This window comes from Megalobrama amblycephala, linkage group LG2, assembly GCF_018812025.1.
Source record: "Megalobrama amblycephala isolate DHTTF-2021 linkage group LG2, ASM1881202v1, whole genome shotgun sequence".
Classification (NCBI taxonomy): Eukaryota; Metazoa; Chordata; class Actinopteri; order Cypriniformes; family Xenocyprididae; genus Megalobrama; species Megalobrama amblycephala.
In genome coordinates, this window is record NC_063045.1 from 41,994,831 (window position 1) to 42,012,740 (window position 17,910).

At 38.3% G+C, this 17,910-nt stretch overlaps 1 protein-coding gene and 1 long non-coding RNA gene across 2 annotated transcripts in view; one reads left to right on the top strand and one right to left on the bottom strand.

The window, feature by feature from the left end:
- Nucleotides 1-9,046: 9,046 nt before the first annotated feature.
- Nucleotides 9,047-11,495, top strand: LOC125259058. Its single transcript, XR_007182717.1, has 3 exons — nt 9,047-9,350; nt 9,731-9,865; nt 10,031-11,495. It is a non-coding gene; the product is annotated as an uncharacterized LOC125259058 (long non-coding RNA).
- A 686-nt stretch (nt 11,496-12,181) lies between these two features.
- Nucleotides 12,182-17,910, bottom strand: part of si:ch211-127i16.2 (probable flavin-containing monoamine oxidase A) — a 59,325-nt gene continuing 53,596 nt past the window's right edge. Inside the window, exon 12 of the mRNA XM_048176336.1 lies at nt 12,182-14,193. Coding sequence (XP_048032293.1) covers nt 13,902-14,193 — 292 coding nt within the window. The 3' untranslated portion in view covers nt 12,182-13,901. The remainder of the gene's footprint in view (nt 14,194-17,910) is intronic.

The following is a 17,910-nucleotide window of genomic DNA, read 5'->3' on the forward strand; positions in this document are numbered from 1 at the left end:
CACATTCATGTAATTGAAGTATACAAATACTTGTGGAGCAACATTTTAGTAGGTCATTTAAAGTGCATTTTTGTTTTTGCTTACAAAGGAGTAAAAAACTGCACTAAAAATGTACATTTCAATCCATATATGCAGGAATCGACAGACATCATCATGTCAGGGTTTAAAAATATTCCTTATTATGGCTAGATGAGGTTTCAGGGTATCAGTTGAAAAGTGTGATTGCATCATGGATGACTGACACATGATCTTACAGATTGATGTGGGTGTCAAGTGACTACTGCTGGGAAAGATTAAACCTCATGGGAATACATCTCATATGGAAGAAAACTGGCCCATTCTTGATCTATAGCTAACACATGGTTGTACATCCTCCAAGGAGCATGAGGTTGGAAAAACGATGCAACACCCAGCCAAAAATGGTCTTTCCAGAACACATCTCAAAGCTAATTTAAAGTTAAGAGGTGATGCCCAGTTCACCCGGCCTTCCAATTCACCCACAAAAAAGTACAAGGTATGGAAAAGACCAACAACCTGTAAATTAATATGAAACCAGTATTCTGTTTTAGCCACAAGCCAGCATGTAAGGTACCCATAGTTAATGTAGGGAAAAGATGAGATCTCTTTAATATTTTAGCTGCTTTGATGTTATTAAACACTTAAACCCCAAAATAAAAGTACTGTCATCATTTATTCACCCGCATGTTGTCTGACCCATGACTTGCTTTCTTCCGTGGAACATGAAAGGACATTATGTACAGTACTAACTAAACAACATCACAATACTAAATAGAGCTCAAAGCCTTTATTATTTCTAATGTCTATGCCCCAATCCCTGTTTTCACTGAGCATACATACATTAATTATTCAAAAGTCAGGTCTTAAGGGTATTCCCTCCTGACACAATTCTCACAACGTAACAATATGAGGTTCATAGTACTTGGCGTTAATAGCTTTATTAAGGTTTTATTTAAATGAGCTTAACTAAAACAAACTCACTCAACAGTATATCACAGAAGTCTACGAGTCTCTTGTTGCAACACAGAACTAGCTTGGCCAACAGGATCAAAAAGAGACTAGGCCTATCAGTATTTTTTAATCAAATTTGGAGTTTGTTGAAATTGTTTGTCTCTTAACGGAATAAAATATAAATTAAACAGAACATGCATGAATAAAGTAAACAAACTTTTAAATGACATTAGGTGTTCAGTGGAACTACAACTGAGAACTCAAGTTTTTCGAGCTATGAAAGAGCAACCTTGAGCAATAAAAGTTTTCTTAGGTTCAAAAACAGTAAACTGACCCCAAACTGTTTATAGCAATCGGATGCCCATCAACTGAACATGTGCTGCATCAGGTGTAAACTCACTGGAATATAAATATTTCAAATGAATTTTTTATTACATTGCATAAAACATTATAAAACAATGCAATGACTACAACAAAAAGTTTGGTAACACTTTACAATAAGGTCTCATTTGTTAAAGTCGGCATGAAACAGAAGTTGTGGTAGAATTCTGTATCTTCCCTATTGTGACGTACTGTATATCAGAGTGAAATTACTTCTTGAACATTAAAAATGTAGGGCGGGAGTTGATTTTGTCCATGGGAAATTGATTGGATGGTTGTGGTTTGCATTTGGTGGATGTCATGTGAGTAACAGGTTGCCCCGCCCTCACGCCAGTAAACGAGTCATCAGAGAAGAGATGTCACTGCAAGAGGGAGGGGAAGTTATTTTGATTAAAGATTACGACGGGACATGCATTTTAAAAAATGATGTGTATGGATGAATAAGAATTTTGATTTCTTGGTGACTTTAACATTAGTTAAAGCAGTAACTAACATGATCAATATAGTTAGAGCATTTATGAATCTTTGTTAATAAATACAGTTAGACACTAATGTTATTCACAGTGGATTAATGTTAGTGTTAGTTTGTAAATGTTGAAATAAGCTAAGAATAATAAATTCTGTAGAAGTATTGAAAGTTCATGTTCATGCAACTAATGAAAGCTTATTGTAAAGTGCTACCAAAACATCATACAGCACTGTATGTGATTGACTCATATTTTTTGCACAACAAGAAGTGTCTGTGACAGCTCTTGATCTCAAGTGTGTATGGTTGAGTTCAACCCCCCCCAGACATTAGTAAGTCTGTCATTCTGAATATTACAGACCGCCATGTGGTGCAACGTGTCATATCTCAAGAGAAGGGCACAGATGACATTATTTTACGCATTTCTCAGGGGCCGCCATTTGCCTTGGCATGGATAATGGATACCTAATCTGAAGACGGTGCATTTCTTTGAATCAGACACTCAAACTGCAAACCGACGCAGGCGACCTGCCAAAGCCAGAGACAAGTTGTTACATTATGCAAAGAATCCTGAAAAAAAGTAGCCTATCACTATTATGAGTTTATAAACTCTCAGCTGTGAGTTATAAAGTCTGAATTGTGAGATATAAACTCACAATTCTGAGAAAAGTCATCTCACAATTCTGACTTTTTCTCACAATTATCTCACAATTCTGAGAAGTCATTGCAAGACATACAGTAAAATTCACAATTCTGACTTTTTTCCCCCACGATTGCAAGTTGGTATTTAACAATTCTGACGTTTTTTCGCCATTGCGAGCTTATATCACAATTCTGACTTTTTCTTGGTATTGCAAGATTATATCTCACAATTCTGACTTTTTTCTTGTAATCGCACATTTATATCTTACAATTCTGACCTTTTTCTTGCAATTGCACGTTTATTTCTTGCAATTTGAACTTTACAACTTTTACAACAACAAGATATAAACTTGCAATTGCATTGTAAGATTTGTGAGTGTAATGGTTCTGTTTAAAGGTGCTCTAAGCGATCCTGGGTGGAGTAACTTCCTGTTGATGTTCGAAGTGTTGTCAAACAAAACAAAGGCTAGCTAGACCCTCCCTCCTCCTCCTCCTCCTCCTCCTCCTCCTCCCCCTCCCCTCCATGCTTCCTGAAACAGTCATGAACGCGCATTTAAAATCATTCTTGTCGGTTATTGGCTGGAGCATGTTTCTTATGATTCGTGGTCCAGGCTGCACCAGGTAGGTTTTGTTGCCGTTTTTGGAGCTTGTGGCGACTACAGAGACTGCGTTTTTTTTTTTACAGTGTGTTCAGGGGACAGGCAGCTAGTGGATAGTGAGGAGATGTTTGTTGTATGTGACAAAAAATATTTTGGCCTAAAACGCGTGACATCGCATAGAGCACCTTTAATTGTAAAGAAAGGTGATTTTGGTTATTTGTTGACCTTTAAGCGCCCTCTTGTGGAGAGGATTGTGTATGGTAACTTCTGTATGACCCGTGTTGAGTTGAGTTCATTGTGAAGTGTCATGGCTGAAGAGCGGCTCGTACGGTGAAGTCGTGACCCGCATAACCCGGCTGTAAGTCGCTATTATTTGTCATATAAATATGACGTTTAGTAGGATAAAGATGTTTGATAGTAAATTCATTAATCTAGAGATGCAAATGTTGCTAAAAACAAAACATAAAGTGCAAAGTGTGAGCATTAGGTAGCGCCGTATGCTAGCGGTCTTTTGTTATGATTATTAGGCTAATTTGGATTTCGTGATTACAAGCCTAAAACATTAACCTAAAACTAAGAATATAATTACCAAATGCACATGACAATGTAACATTTAATGCTTAATGTGTTGATTTAATGTTTCTTTTGAATGCTTTTAGGCAGTAAATACTGCTCTGTCAGCTATGCACTTTGAATATGTAATTTGAATACAATTCTAATTAGTGTATTTTCTATGTCTGTTTACAGTTTTACAATGTTAAAGTTAAACGAGAAAAGATTCATTAAAGTCCTGGAAGATTAAAAGTCATGAACCAACATCTAGCCTGTTCACTGTCTGTCTAGCTGGATAGAGAAGTTACACGTCTAGTGAGGACAGAACAGTAAAAAGCCTTTTTATCAGCATACAACGCCTTTCAGAAGCTGTTAACTTCAGTCATCAAATCATCATGTGGCAGCCATTGGACCCGCAACGCCAACGACTGCCAGGGAGCCACATGCTGAAAGCACAAGATGAGGTACTGGAAACGAGATCCCGGTGCTCTGCTTCTTCAACGCGGTCTACCAGGTCATCTGCAAGCGCAGCAGCTCTCAAAGCGCCAGCCAAAGCTGAGGCTGTACAAGCACAGGTGGTCTATGCAGAAGAGGAAGCTGAACTAATGAAACAACAAGCTGAAATGCAGGCTCAGCTACATATTTTAAAGATAAAGAAAGAAGCAGCCGCTGCTGCAACAGAAGTAGAGATACTGGAAGCAGCCGCACATTTTGAAGAACAGCAGCCTTACAGCAAAGAACATCTGTGCGACAATCCTGTGGACTCCAAGGAAAAGGTTCAAAATTTAATTGATAGTCAAGTATTCTCGCAAAGCAACCAAGTGCCGTCACAGCCTCAAATTTCAATCACGAACCCCTTCTACCAACATGATAACACAGGAGCAGAACCATCACCATCCCCCTTCATTACTCCTGTAATCAAGCAAGAAACCCTGCAGCACAGACAACAACGGCCGTCCATATACATGTCAACACCACATCCTAACATATCACATCCAGTTCTCAATCATCAACACCAGTCATTCAGCTCAACGCCCCCAAATCCAAACAGACATCTACGGTAAATGATATGGCTAAATATCTAATGAAACTTGAACTGGTGTCAGACACTTTGCAAACCTTTGATGATGATCCACAAAATTATCGTAGCTGGAAATCCTCATTTCTGAATGTCATTAAAGACTTGTCCCTGTCCCCTAAAGAAGAATTAGATCTACTTGTAAAATGGACCAAAAAATTGTATCTCCCCATGTTTGGGGTGTATCACCCACAGAAACCCAAGTAAATTCGTGTGGTTTTTGACTCAAGCGCCGAACATGAGGGTTAGTCAACTCAACGACATCCTTTTAAGTGGCCCAGATCTCAACAACGCTTTGCTTGGGGTTGTAATCAGATTCAGCAGAGAGCCCATCGCAATAACAGCAGATGTGGAACAAATGTTCTACTGTTTCACAGTAAGGGAAGACCATCGCAATTTTCTGTGATTTCTCTGGTTTAAAGACAATGATGTCACAAAAGAGATCATAGAGTATCACATGAAAGTCCATGTTTTTGGAAATCGTCCATCTCCCTCTGTTGCAATCTACAGGGATCCGCGAGGCAGCTGAAGCCAGTGTGAAGGAATATGGCAAGGACGCAGAGCATTTTGCATTTACACAAAATTGCCTCAAACAGCAGCAAGGTTATGGAGGCGTTCCTAGCAAATGACTTGGCAAAAGACATCAAAAGCCTTGACCCATTACCTGTGCAAAGAAGCTTAGGCATCAGCTGGAGTCTTGAATCGGATACTTTCACATTTCAAGTCTCTAAAGAACAAAAAACTATTCACTGTTAACACATATCCACTGTTAATAGTTTGTACGACCCCTTGGGTTTTGTTGTGCCTATAACTGTACAGGGAAAAGCACTCATAAGAGAATTAACCTCTGAACCATGTGACTGGGATGACCCTCTATCGCCAGCCAAAGAAAGACTTTGGTCTGTATGGAGAGACTCTCTTTTCGAGTTAGAGCACCTACACATTCCCAGACCGTACGTATCATTGTCTCTCTCCTCAACACAACACAGAGAGCTGTGTGTCTTCATTGACACCTCATCCACAGCAATTGCAGCTGTTGCCTACTTGTGAGTTGTCAGTGAGCAGAGACAGCACCTCACCGGATTTGTCATGGGCAAAGCCAAACTGGCACCAAAACCAGCTCACACAATTCCACAACTGGAGCTATGTGCCACGGTCCTTGCTAGAGAAATGGCAGAGCTTATATGCCAAGAAATCGACCTAGAGCTTCATGCTGTAAAGTACTACACGAATAGTAAGATTGTACTAGGTTACAGCTACAACACGTCAAGAAGATTTTACGTCTGTAGAATCAGAAAATCTTCAGTACCAACACAATGGCATCATGTCTCATCAGAAAACAACTCAGCAGACATTGCTACTCGCCCAATAGCAGCACTTCTACTGCCACAAACATACTGGTTCACCGGACCCCCATTCTTGTTGAAGGAACTGCCTCAGTGTTCATCTACAGCAGATACAGCTAATAGAACCAGAGCATGATTCAGAGATCTGACCAGAAGTGAATGTCTATGCAACTAAAGCCAGCATCAAACCTCTCAGATCACACCGGTTCGAACGATTCTCAACATGGAAACATCTCATACGAGGTATGGCAAAATTCATTACTCTAGAAAGAAGTCCAAAGCTTCAGATCAAAACACTACAAATCCTCAAACTCAAGCTAAACTTACAGTCATCTCAAGCGTCCAACAATGTTCATTCAAAGAGGACATTAAGAAACTGCATAGAGGGGAACGAATCCCAAAAACAAGCCCCTTGTGGACTTTAAACCCTTTCATAGACTCAGATGGACTGTTAAGGGTGGGGGGTCCGACGTCTCTAGCCGACCTCCCATATGATGAAAAGCACCCTCTGTTACTCCCTAAAAAACATCATGTCTCATAAACTCTGCTTGTGAGACATTACCACCAAGGCGTTGCTCACCAAGGTCGTCACCTCACTGAGGGAGCGTTATGATCTGCTGGTGGTTGGATAATTGGAGGCAGGAAACTAGTCTCAAGTGTAATCTATCAGTGTGTCACTTGTCGTAGGCTTAGAGGGAAACCTGTTGAACAAAAAATGGCCAACCTCCCAGAAGATCAACTCACCATGGAGCCCCTGTTCACTAGGGTCGGCTTAGATGTTTTTGGGCCCTGGAGTGTAGTCACTTGCAAGACTAGGGGTGGGGCCGCAAAAAGCAAATGCTGGGCAGTTTTATTTAGTTGCTTAGGGACTCGTGCAGTTCACATAGAAGTAATCAAAACTATGTCCACCTCATACTTTATTAATGCGCTGAAAATTTTTTTGCAGTTAGAGGCCCTTCCAAAGTTCTCAGATCAGACCACGGCACTAACTTTATTGGAGCCTGTAAGGAGCTAAAAATCAGTACAGATCACCCTGAGATCCAAGACTACCTCAGCAATGAAGGCTGTACATGAACATTCAACACGCCTCCCTCATCACATATGGGTGGACCATGGGAAAGAATGATTGGCACCGCCCGCTGCATTCTAGACGCAATGTTACTGCAGTCAGGTCCAACTCGTCTTACCCATGAGGTCCTCACAACACTAATGGCAGAAGTCATGGCAATCATTAATGCTCGTCCATTGGTTCCCATAAGTACTGATTCAGACTCACCAACTATTTTGACACCGTCTATGCTTCTAACTCCAAAGGCAGGAGTTGCTCCCGCTCCTGAAGGAACATTTGACATAAAAGACATGTATAAAAAGCAATGGCAACACGTTCAAAGTCTTGCAGATACCTTTTGGAAGCGCTGGAGACAAGAATATCTGTCCGTGCTTCAGCCAAGAAGGAAATGGACTCATGACAAAGATAACATTCAAGTAGGGGACATAGTCCTGTTAAAAGATGATCAAGTTAAACGTAATGAATGGCCCATTGGACTCATCTGTAATGACTGAGGCAAATCAGACACAATTATTGGTTAGTTAACCAATAGTTTTAAGCTCACTCTGGAGTCTGTCCCCATCCCCCGGGAAGTTTTCAGTTACAAGTTTATTGCGCTGAGGAATGTGGTTGCCGCATGGAGAACAGAGTAGAGACACAGAAAATCTGCATCTTCCCTGCATTTTCCACACAGAACACAGACTCTATGGCATTAATGTATAGACAGACTGTGCTATAAATGAATCCTTCTCAGGAAATGGTATCCATTATTACTGATGTTGTATTGTACTCATTGTATTTACATGTTTGATGATTGTTAAATGTTATGACCTGCACGGTAACTTCAATCATGCCATGTTTAGTGTCTATACGTTCGTAGCGGGAAGATTTAAATGCTTGTGTATGCGGTATGTCCATACCTGTGCAACACATCAGTATTACAAGAATCTTTAATATATCTGATTCAAGAACTCAGCTTGTTAATCTTTCTGGGTTGTAAAAGCCCTGACAGGAGGGGTGTTGCCACCCGGAATTACAACATCTTCATTGGTCCGGTCAACAACTGAGAGGTGTGACTTTGACCAGAGGTTAAAACCCAGTGAACAGTGACACTCCTCTCTCTTCTTCCTTGCTTCTGGACCGAACAAATCTCCTTGCGGCCGGCCTCTCTAGGCCCAGCCGCAAGGCTGGTAGGCCCCTGGCCTACAACACCCAGCCATGTGCTCATCACCCAACAGACTGGCAACAACTTCAGACGATAACGTCAAGAGTTATCCTCAACCTGCAGATCCGACGCTCCTCAGCCTAAAGGCATCTTGCAAGTATCGTACATTTTAATGCTAAACAGCGATTTAGTATTGATTTGTAAAGACTTACCTTTGCTATTGCTAAAAGAAACTGATGAGTCCTTTCCAGATTGCCTTTGACATTTCATGTAGCTCTAGTAACAGCATCTCTTCCGGTTCAACTCTATCATTACTCATTCTGACTTGCGTGTGCGTGTGTGTGTGTGTGACCCTTTATGTATGTTATGTTATGTGTTTGTTAGTTTAGTTATGTGTTTGTGAGTTAGTTAATAAAGATTGTGCACAATACACGTTTGGTTCTGACTCCGTCTGCTAATGAATTGCCTCTTAAGTGATAGATCCGGACTACGTGCTGTGAGTAGTACAGTACAATAAGAAATATTATTTTTCCATAACTTGGAAATTGACATTTCTTAGAATGAATAAACAATCAACACTGAGCGTTCACTGGACGAACAGGTTAATTGATTGTAATGTTAATTTTAATGTAGCTACGTCCAGTTAATCTGATTAACGGATTTGCATATTCATAATTAATCATAATTAATAATCATAATGAGTTATGCATAATTATTAATATTTCCCCTTTGAGTTAATTTTCGCTACACATCCCAAGCGAAGACAAGAGGATCAGACAAGTGGAAGTTAAAGTTGTGAAGCAAGGGACTACTCGTGTTTACTTAAGCCCAGTGACTCAACTTATTCTCCTGCTTCCCCAAAGTAGTGATACAAAAGACTGATTAGTATTAAATAGTGGTATAAAAGCATTTATACCAGGCGGGGAGTGTAATGGTTCAGTTCAGTTGTAAAGAAAGGTGATTTTGGTTATATGTTGACCTTTAAGCGCCCTCTTGTGGCGAGGATTGTGTATGGTAACTTTCGTATAACCCGTGTTGAGTTCATTGTGAAGTGTCACGGCTGAAGAGCGGCTCGTACGGTGAAGTCGTGACCCGCATAAGGCTGTAAGTCGCTATTATTTGTCATATAAATATGACGTTTAGTAGGTTAAAGATGTTTGACAGTAAATTCATTAATCTAGAGATGCAAATGTTGCTAAAAACTAAACGTAAAGTGCAATGTGTGAGTATTAGGTAGCGCCGTATGCTAGCAGTCTTTTGTTATGATTATTAGGCTAATGTGGATTTCGTGATTACAAGCCATTACCTAAAACTAAGAATAAAATTTCCAAATGCACATGACAATGTAAGGTTTAATGCTTAATGTGTTGATTTAATGTTTCTTTTGAATGCTTTTAGGCAGTAAATACTGCTCTGTCAGCTATGCACTTTGAATATGTAATTTGAATACAATTCTAATTGCTGTATTTTCTGTCTGTTTACAGTTTTACGATGTTAAAGTTAAATGAGAAAAGATTCATGAAAGCTACTGTAAGATTTAAAGCTACGGACCAACATCTCGCCTATTCACTGTCTGTCTAGCTGGATAGAGAAGTTACACGTCTAGTGAGGACAGAACGGTGAGAACTGTGACATGTAAACTCACAATTGTGAGAATTGTGATATAACAAAAATTGCAATTACCTATTTTTTTTTTTTTTTTATTATTCCATGGCAGAAAGAAGCTTCCATAGTTATTTTAAATTGTAATAGTATTTCACAATAATACTGTTTTTACTTTACAGCAGCCTCTAAAACCTGATGGAAGGCTTCCATCTTGGCTTGGATACACCTAATCTGAAGTTGGAGCATTGCCTTGGATCAGACATCTTCAAACTGCAAACCAATGCAGGCGATCTGCCAAAGCCCTGGACAAGTTGTTACATTATGCAATCTTTAGGCTCTGGATCCTTTGAGATGTACACAGCTGCTTGTGGGACGTCCAAAATAATAGCCAATCCACACGGCGGAGTGGCTCTAAATGAAGACTTGTGGCTATCCGGCCGGACGTGGAGGTAATCTAGCAAATGGATTGGAAAATCAGATTCACAATCACAAGAGACTCATCTTTCCCATGGCTTCTGGCCAGAGTGAGCGGAGGAAGTGCTGGCTATGTCATCTCGCCACCACTGGAGCCCATAAATTGGATGCATATAAAAACATATCGGCCAGGGCAGGGTATGATCTTGATGGGGTGGGCGTGCAGCAGGGAAAATGAAGAGTTAATCCCCCGCGAGGCAGCGGTAACGAAGACAAATAATTCTCCTTTAGGGGCCGCAGGAGGAGACAGATCGCCCCTTGGAGGGCTTCCGAACTTGACAGGAGCTTTTCCCATCATCTGTGTAATCAAGCACTAGCGATTAAATCACTTTCACATCTCACCCTCCCAGAGACGTGTCTGCTGTGCATGTGTGGGCGGCCACACGTGTGTCCGTGAGTGTGAGTTACTGTACAGTGTGGGTAACTCTGAGTCGCAGTGGCAAGATTTGCTTGAAGTTTATTATATAAGCCTTCTGCATTCCTTTATTTGTTTCCATCCGCACACAACGTTTAACATACGTTTAACATGTGAGGCCTTGACAAACTTGTTGCGTTTCCAGCAAGTTTATTCTACCAAAGCACTGAAACCAATTGACATTCCCATGGGGTTTACAGAGAGGCACTTAGTGTGCATGACAATAACTTTTATAGCTCACGGTGTTTGCTTCAGTTTTGAGCTTTGATGTTTTAAATTCCTTTCACATAACACATTGCAATTATATGGGGGGCATTAAAGCAGCTTAGTAGATCAAATATGGAAATTTCACAATTCAAGTTCATGATTTATTATGAGATAATATAACAAGTGATTATAAAGATTTTCTGTTTTATGCTGATTTTAAAATATTCATGCTTAAAGTCAATAGTTTTACTTCATATTCCTGGCCTGCATCACTTTCAAACTTCCATCAAAAACTTGCTGCGCAAAGGAAACACTTCTTTCCTAATCTGTCTTTATAGAGTGCAACAGTCAGGTTCTAGAAGCAAAATATTTAATTCATTTTCTCCATATAGGTCAACTGAACTTGAAATTATAAATTGTTAAAGACTAATTGATGGTAAATATTTTTGTTGAAACCATCAGCCCACATTATTTCAACTTTTTTTTACTAGTCATCTTTAACAGCAGAATTCCCAGTGAAAAACTACATTACCCATAATTCTGCAAAAATCTCCACCAATCAAAGAATCACAACAAGTAGTTCATGCTAAAAGCTCCACCCACGACCATTAAGCATTGCGAATGACTTAATAGAATAAGTCTCTAGTTTATAGTTCAAGGAAGAAAGTGGCGGGAACTGGCAAACATTAAACATTAATTTTAATAACCAAATAAACAAACAGGCAACAGCAAAAAAAACTACTGCCACACAGACATAAAAGTGACACACCTCCATGAACTTGGCACCCCATAAAATGAAATAATCCCCAAAACTATGCCATTAGTTTGTGCTGATTTGTGGCGCAAAAACGAACGTTCGTGCTGGTTTGGTGTTCAAGATATTGAGCATTATTTTTTTTGGTCATGTGACGTCACTCTCCACCACATGTTGTTCAAATTGCAAACGTAACAAACAAATGGCATAGTTTTGGGGATTATTTCGTTTTATGGGGTGTTAACTTCACGGAGGTACAAAACACACCATGTGATGGGTGATGTTGACACCTCTAAATTATTGTTGTTTTTAAGATGCATTCTAAGCAAAATTCATTTACTCCACAAAATCATGAAAATGTTAATTACATTTTTTATTTTTTTGTTAATATTTTAAGATAAAACAAAAAAGACATATCAAGATTATAACTGATTGGTTTTCATTTAAACACTGTTGGAATGAAAAAACAAAAAACAAATATAGATTAAATGCTTTATTGTGGACTGCAGTTATGTTACCACATGCAAGACAAATTTGTTTCTGAAGCAAAATTAATTACATAGAAATGAATATGGATTCTTTGTGCACTGTCACTTAGTTACATAACCAGCATTAATTAGATATATCACACAAAAAAAACAATAATGGATTAAACTGTAAATGTATTCATTTACCAACATAGTGCATTTCCACATTTCACAGATGTGACAACATAAATGTAATATTAGCTACAACTTATATTGCACAGACAAGTTAATTCAAACAACAAGTGAACATGAACAAAACTAACGGTCCCACTTTATATTAGGTGACTTTAACTACTATGTCCAAACATTTAAATTAATAATTTGATACAATGCACTTATTGTGTACGTGTTTTCACGTTGTACTTATATTTAAAGAAATATTGCATTATAGCTGTAATTAATTTCTGTAATTTCATCTATAATTACAATGTTAAGCCTCTCCTTAAACCCACTCTTAAACCTACCCATACCACCAAGCCTGTCTCTAACTTTATCCTACCTCAAAAGTGTTGTGCAAAACAATATGAACACAATAAGTACATTGTCCTTATTTTTTTATGTAAGTCACCTAATATAAAGTGTGACCAAACTAACAATTAATAGTTTCCTACATGCAGTATCACCTAAAAGGTTGATAATTCGTTATACTAAATTATTATTATGTAATTAAGTGGTGCTCATAGCTTCCACCTACAGGCTGTTTGAAAAATAGTAGGTGAGTATACAGAGTAAATATTAGTGTCAAGATTGTTAATACTGATATTGTATAATGATACTGTTTCTGGGATATTTTATATTGTATGTTAATATTAATGTGTACACATTTTTAAAAATGTTTGGTTACAGTTTGGTCTATTATAGTTTGACATTTTCACTGCCTATATTATTGTCATTATCTAAAATAATGTGGCATTGTGCATTTATGCACGACGAGAGTGCCATTAAACTCATTTAACCTGTTCAAAGAGGCCTTGACAAACTTGAGTATCCGACATGCTTTATTCTCCTGATAACAATTGAGATTCTCATGGGGTTGAAAGAAAGAGAGGCACTCATTGTGCTTGACAAAACACATTTATAGCTCACAGTGTGTTTGCTTCATTTCTGTACTTTGATGTTTCATATTTCCTCCACATAACACAGTATATCACGTAATTACATGACGAGGCCCCAATCGCTGCTTAGAAACTCAAATCTAGAAATATGATTAAGTGCAAGATACAACAAGGAGTGATTATACTCTGCTATTCTATTTTAGTCTGATTTTAAAATACTAATGCTTGAATACTAATACTACAAATAATTGAACTGGCCATTTTTACATTCTTGAATCACATTCCTGGTCTTTTTTCCACATACACACACAAAAAATCTGCATAAACTTTCAGCACAAACTTGCTGTGTTTGTTTCTTACCTTTTTGGCTAACATCTCTAAGCCCTCTTATTTCTCTATTCTTGTACGCAACACACTTCTCTATTATAGCATGGTTTCATGGACCAATCAGTTTCCAATAGACAATCAAGTTTCTCATAGAAAATCATGTTTCACTCAGAAATACTTGCCATTATGGACGTACAATGCTTAATGGTGACAAGAATCTCTAAATTACGCAATTACTTTGTGATGTATTTTAAGGTTCAACAACCAAATACTTTCAAGAAACAAATCCCCTTAAATCCATTTAAATCCTAGTTCTGGTTGTGCCAACAGGTAGGCGGCCACCAGTGCAGCGGCTGTCATTACCACACCGAGGAGACAGTAAGACTTGGACGACTTGCACTTTGACGCCTTTCTTGGGTCACTGTGTTTCAGGGCAGCTCGCACTGCGTCCAGTTCCTCCCGGGACAGAGAAGAAGGACACATCTGTGCTAGGACCTCCATAGCTGCCCGCTGACCGGACTGAATTGCCCCGCTAATGTATCCACACCATTGGGTGGCCGTCTCTGTGCCTGCCCAATAAATCCTGACAAAAGAGACAGAAAATTAAGAGACAGGGCACATTTTAAAGTGTTACAACTTCCTGTATTCTTTAAAGTCGGTATGAAGTCTTTTCTTCCTTATTGTGAAGTGAGGCCCTGTTTATACCTGGTATTAAGAGATATACACATACAAAAAACATACGGAGAGCATCAGCTTTCGTTTCTGCTCTGACAGTCGCAAGACCACACAGAACGCGGTGAGTGTGTGTTAGAAATCCGGAATGGTGAGAGAACATTGTACTGGTACATTTTTTGTCTTTAAACCAAGCTTTAGCCAACAAAGTTTAAATCCCGTCAGGCCAGCGCGCTTTCCATAAATGGTTAGTAGGTGGAGAGTAGGTGGTCTTTTATTGCTGTTCGAACATATTAGACAACATGAATGTTTCCACTACGAACGCAATCCGGTCAAATGCATTTTCGACTACCTCTGGAAGTGGTTGAAAGTGGACAAGCTCAAAAGGGCTTTTCACACTGCTTAACCCCAGGTTATCGTCGTTCTAAACATCACTTGTAACCCCAGGTAAAGAAGCGTTTCACACTTGTAATTTAGATGCGACCGACAACCAATCGCGTATCTTTATATTTCACACGCTTTGGGCAGTCACGGAAACACAGTGCAATGTATAAACAGGCGTTTCTGCGTATGATAGGAAAAATGTCAAACGGACAATGGAAAATGTGACAATTGGAGTGAAGAGACCATTTCATTCTTACCTTTATATTTCGAAAAGTTCACTCTGAAAAACCCCAGGTATAGTGTGAGCAGTGTAAATTGTGAATAATGATAACCCAGGTTCCATTTACCCAGGATTTAGAATGATCCAGGGTTAAACATTTCAAGTTGTAAAAAACCCTAAAAAGTTTTACACCCCATTTATACCTGTATTTAGTGTTGTCCACTTGTGATCGGATTGACAAAAACGCTTCTGGATACCAGGTGTAAACAAGTGAAATGGCTTCTTGAATGAGAAAAATGTAGGGAGGGATTTGATTCTGTCTTTCGATTTTGTCCTTTGAATTTGTCCTTGATTGAATCGGAGGAAGTTGGGCATTGCTAACTATATGGACGCAGATCTGAATGGCAGTTTGCAGTCAGTTGTGGAGGATATATAGTCCCACCCTCCACCGAGACACATGTCATGATGAGAACAGATGTCGTTTCGAGGGGGAGGTCAGTGTTTTTGAAAATGTCAAGGTGACTGGTAATATAAAGACTTTGTATTCATGGTTGATGACTGTCAAAATGAATAATAGCTATATTAGTTAACTAAATCGACGTTTGTGCTAATAGCAGTCATGACTCTTTACACAAGTATGTCATTGAGCATTCAAAGGCCTTAGATTCCACTACAGTATCTATATACATGTATAAAACCTTCTATTCATCAAAGAATCCAGAAAAAAAATATCATGAAAACAGTATTAAGCAGCTGTTTCTTGAGCATCAGACATATTAGAATTATTTCTGAAGGATCATGTGACACTAAAGACTGGAGTAATGATTTAGCTTTCAGTATAATATTATTGTATTACTGTATGTTTAAAGGTGACCTCGAATGAAAAATTGAATTTATCTTGGCATAGTCAAATAACAAGAGTGACATACACTGAGTTTCAAACTCCATTGTTTCCTCCTTCTTATATAAATCTCATTTGTTTAAACGACCTCCGAAGAACAGGCGAATCTCAACATAACACCGACTGTTATGTAACAGTCGGGGTGTACGCCCCAATATTTGCATATGCCAGCCCATGTTCCCAACATTATGAAAGGCATTAGACAAGGGCAGCCAGTAATGTCTGGATCTGCACAGGTGAATCAACAGACTAGGTAAGCAAGCAAGAACAATAGCGAAAAATGGCAGATGGAGCAATAATAACTGACATGATCCATGATATCATGATATTTTAGTGATATTTGTAAATTGCCTTTCTAAATGTTTCGTTAGCATGTTGCTAATGTACTGTTAAATGTGGTTAAAGTTACCATTGTTTCTTACTGTATTCACGGAGACAAGAGCCGTCGCTATTTTCATTATTAAACACTTGCAGTCTGTATAATTCATAAACACAACTTCATTCTTTATAAATCTCTCCAACAGTGTAGCATTAGCCGTTAGCCACGGAGCACAGCCTCAAATTCATTCAGAATCAAATGTAAACAATATAACAGTATACAATACTCACATAATCCAACGCATGCATGCCGCATGCATGATGAACACTTTGTAAAGATCCATTTGAGGGTTATATTAGCTGTGTAAACTTTGTTTATGCACTGTTCAAGGCAAACGCGAGCTCCGTGGGTGTGGAGCACGAGAATTAAAGGGCCAGTAGCCCTGAATCGGCTCATTTATAATGATGCCCCAAAATAGGCAGTTAAAAAAATGAATTAAAAAAAAATCTATGGGGTATTTTGAGCTGAAACTTCACAGACACATTCAGGGGACACCTTAGACTTATATTACATCTTTTTAAAAAAAGTTCTAGGGCACCTTTAATCAAATAAATGCAGCCTTGGTGAACATAAAATAGACATTAAAAAACATTTGAACAGTAAATATAATTATAAATACAATGTATAAATAATACAAATATATTTTACTCTTTTTTATATTTAAAAAGTGCAACTATATATTATACAATAATTAAAATGTAAAACTGCAGTAAAATTACATTTTATACCTGCAGTATTAAACATTTTACATTTATGCATTTAACAGATGCTTTTATCCAACGAGACTTACAATAGAGGAACAAAAGCAAAAACTATTTACTAAAAAACTCCATAGGGTGGTTAATTTATGCACATATAAAACAGCTCAGACAACCTCCAGCAGATAATGCACGTATGTCTGTTGTGAATTTAACAGAAATAACTTTTAATTGGGTTCTTAAAAATGCTTATTGCTGCATTCAACAACAAATTCTCCATGCAAGACCATTCCCATCCACCACGCTGTTTATTCTTTATGCATTATGGATGCATGGACTTGAATGAAACCCTCAGGGATATCCCTTACCCACAGTGCTTTCACCTATGCTCTTTGTCTATGCGAATTACTTCGAAGACATGAAAGTGGTTTGTTTTCTATTCCATCATCTGTGACAGGCAAGAGATGCTTTTCTAACTCTGGAAATACTGCATCAAAAGCAGCCAGCATAATATCTAACAGTCTAGTGCTGCAGTTTTCAAACTTTTCAGGCCATGTATCACCTTCAAACAAAAAAACATCCAAGTACCACCTCGTTACAACATTGGTCCCTCTATTTATTTATTTATTTTTTGCAGCATTGAGCAAATTAATGCATGGCAGACTAGAATAGAGAGCATGTAAATGTAAATAAAAAGATGTATTTCTTCATTAAAAAAAAAAAAACTAGTTAATTAAAATGAGAATTAGAGTAGAATATTCTTTTTTTTATTTAGAATTAATTTTACTAAATGAACATGTTAAATTGTCAGCCCTAATTATAAGTATTATTTAACAGAATCTTGTCATATACTACAATTTAATAATGGCCTTCCTTGTGCTAGGGCTGAGCGATTAACCACACTTGATTTTCAATTTAAATTTTGGCTTCCAACAATTATGAAAACAAGATAAACAAGGTAAAATGATTATTGTACCACTGCCACATTCAGGGGTGCGCTTTTGTTCCTCCCCAAGCCAAACTTAACATCCAAATAAGCCGAACAA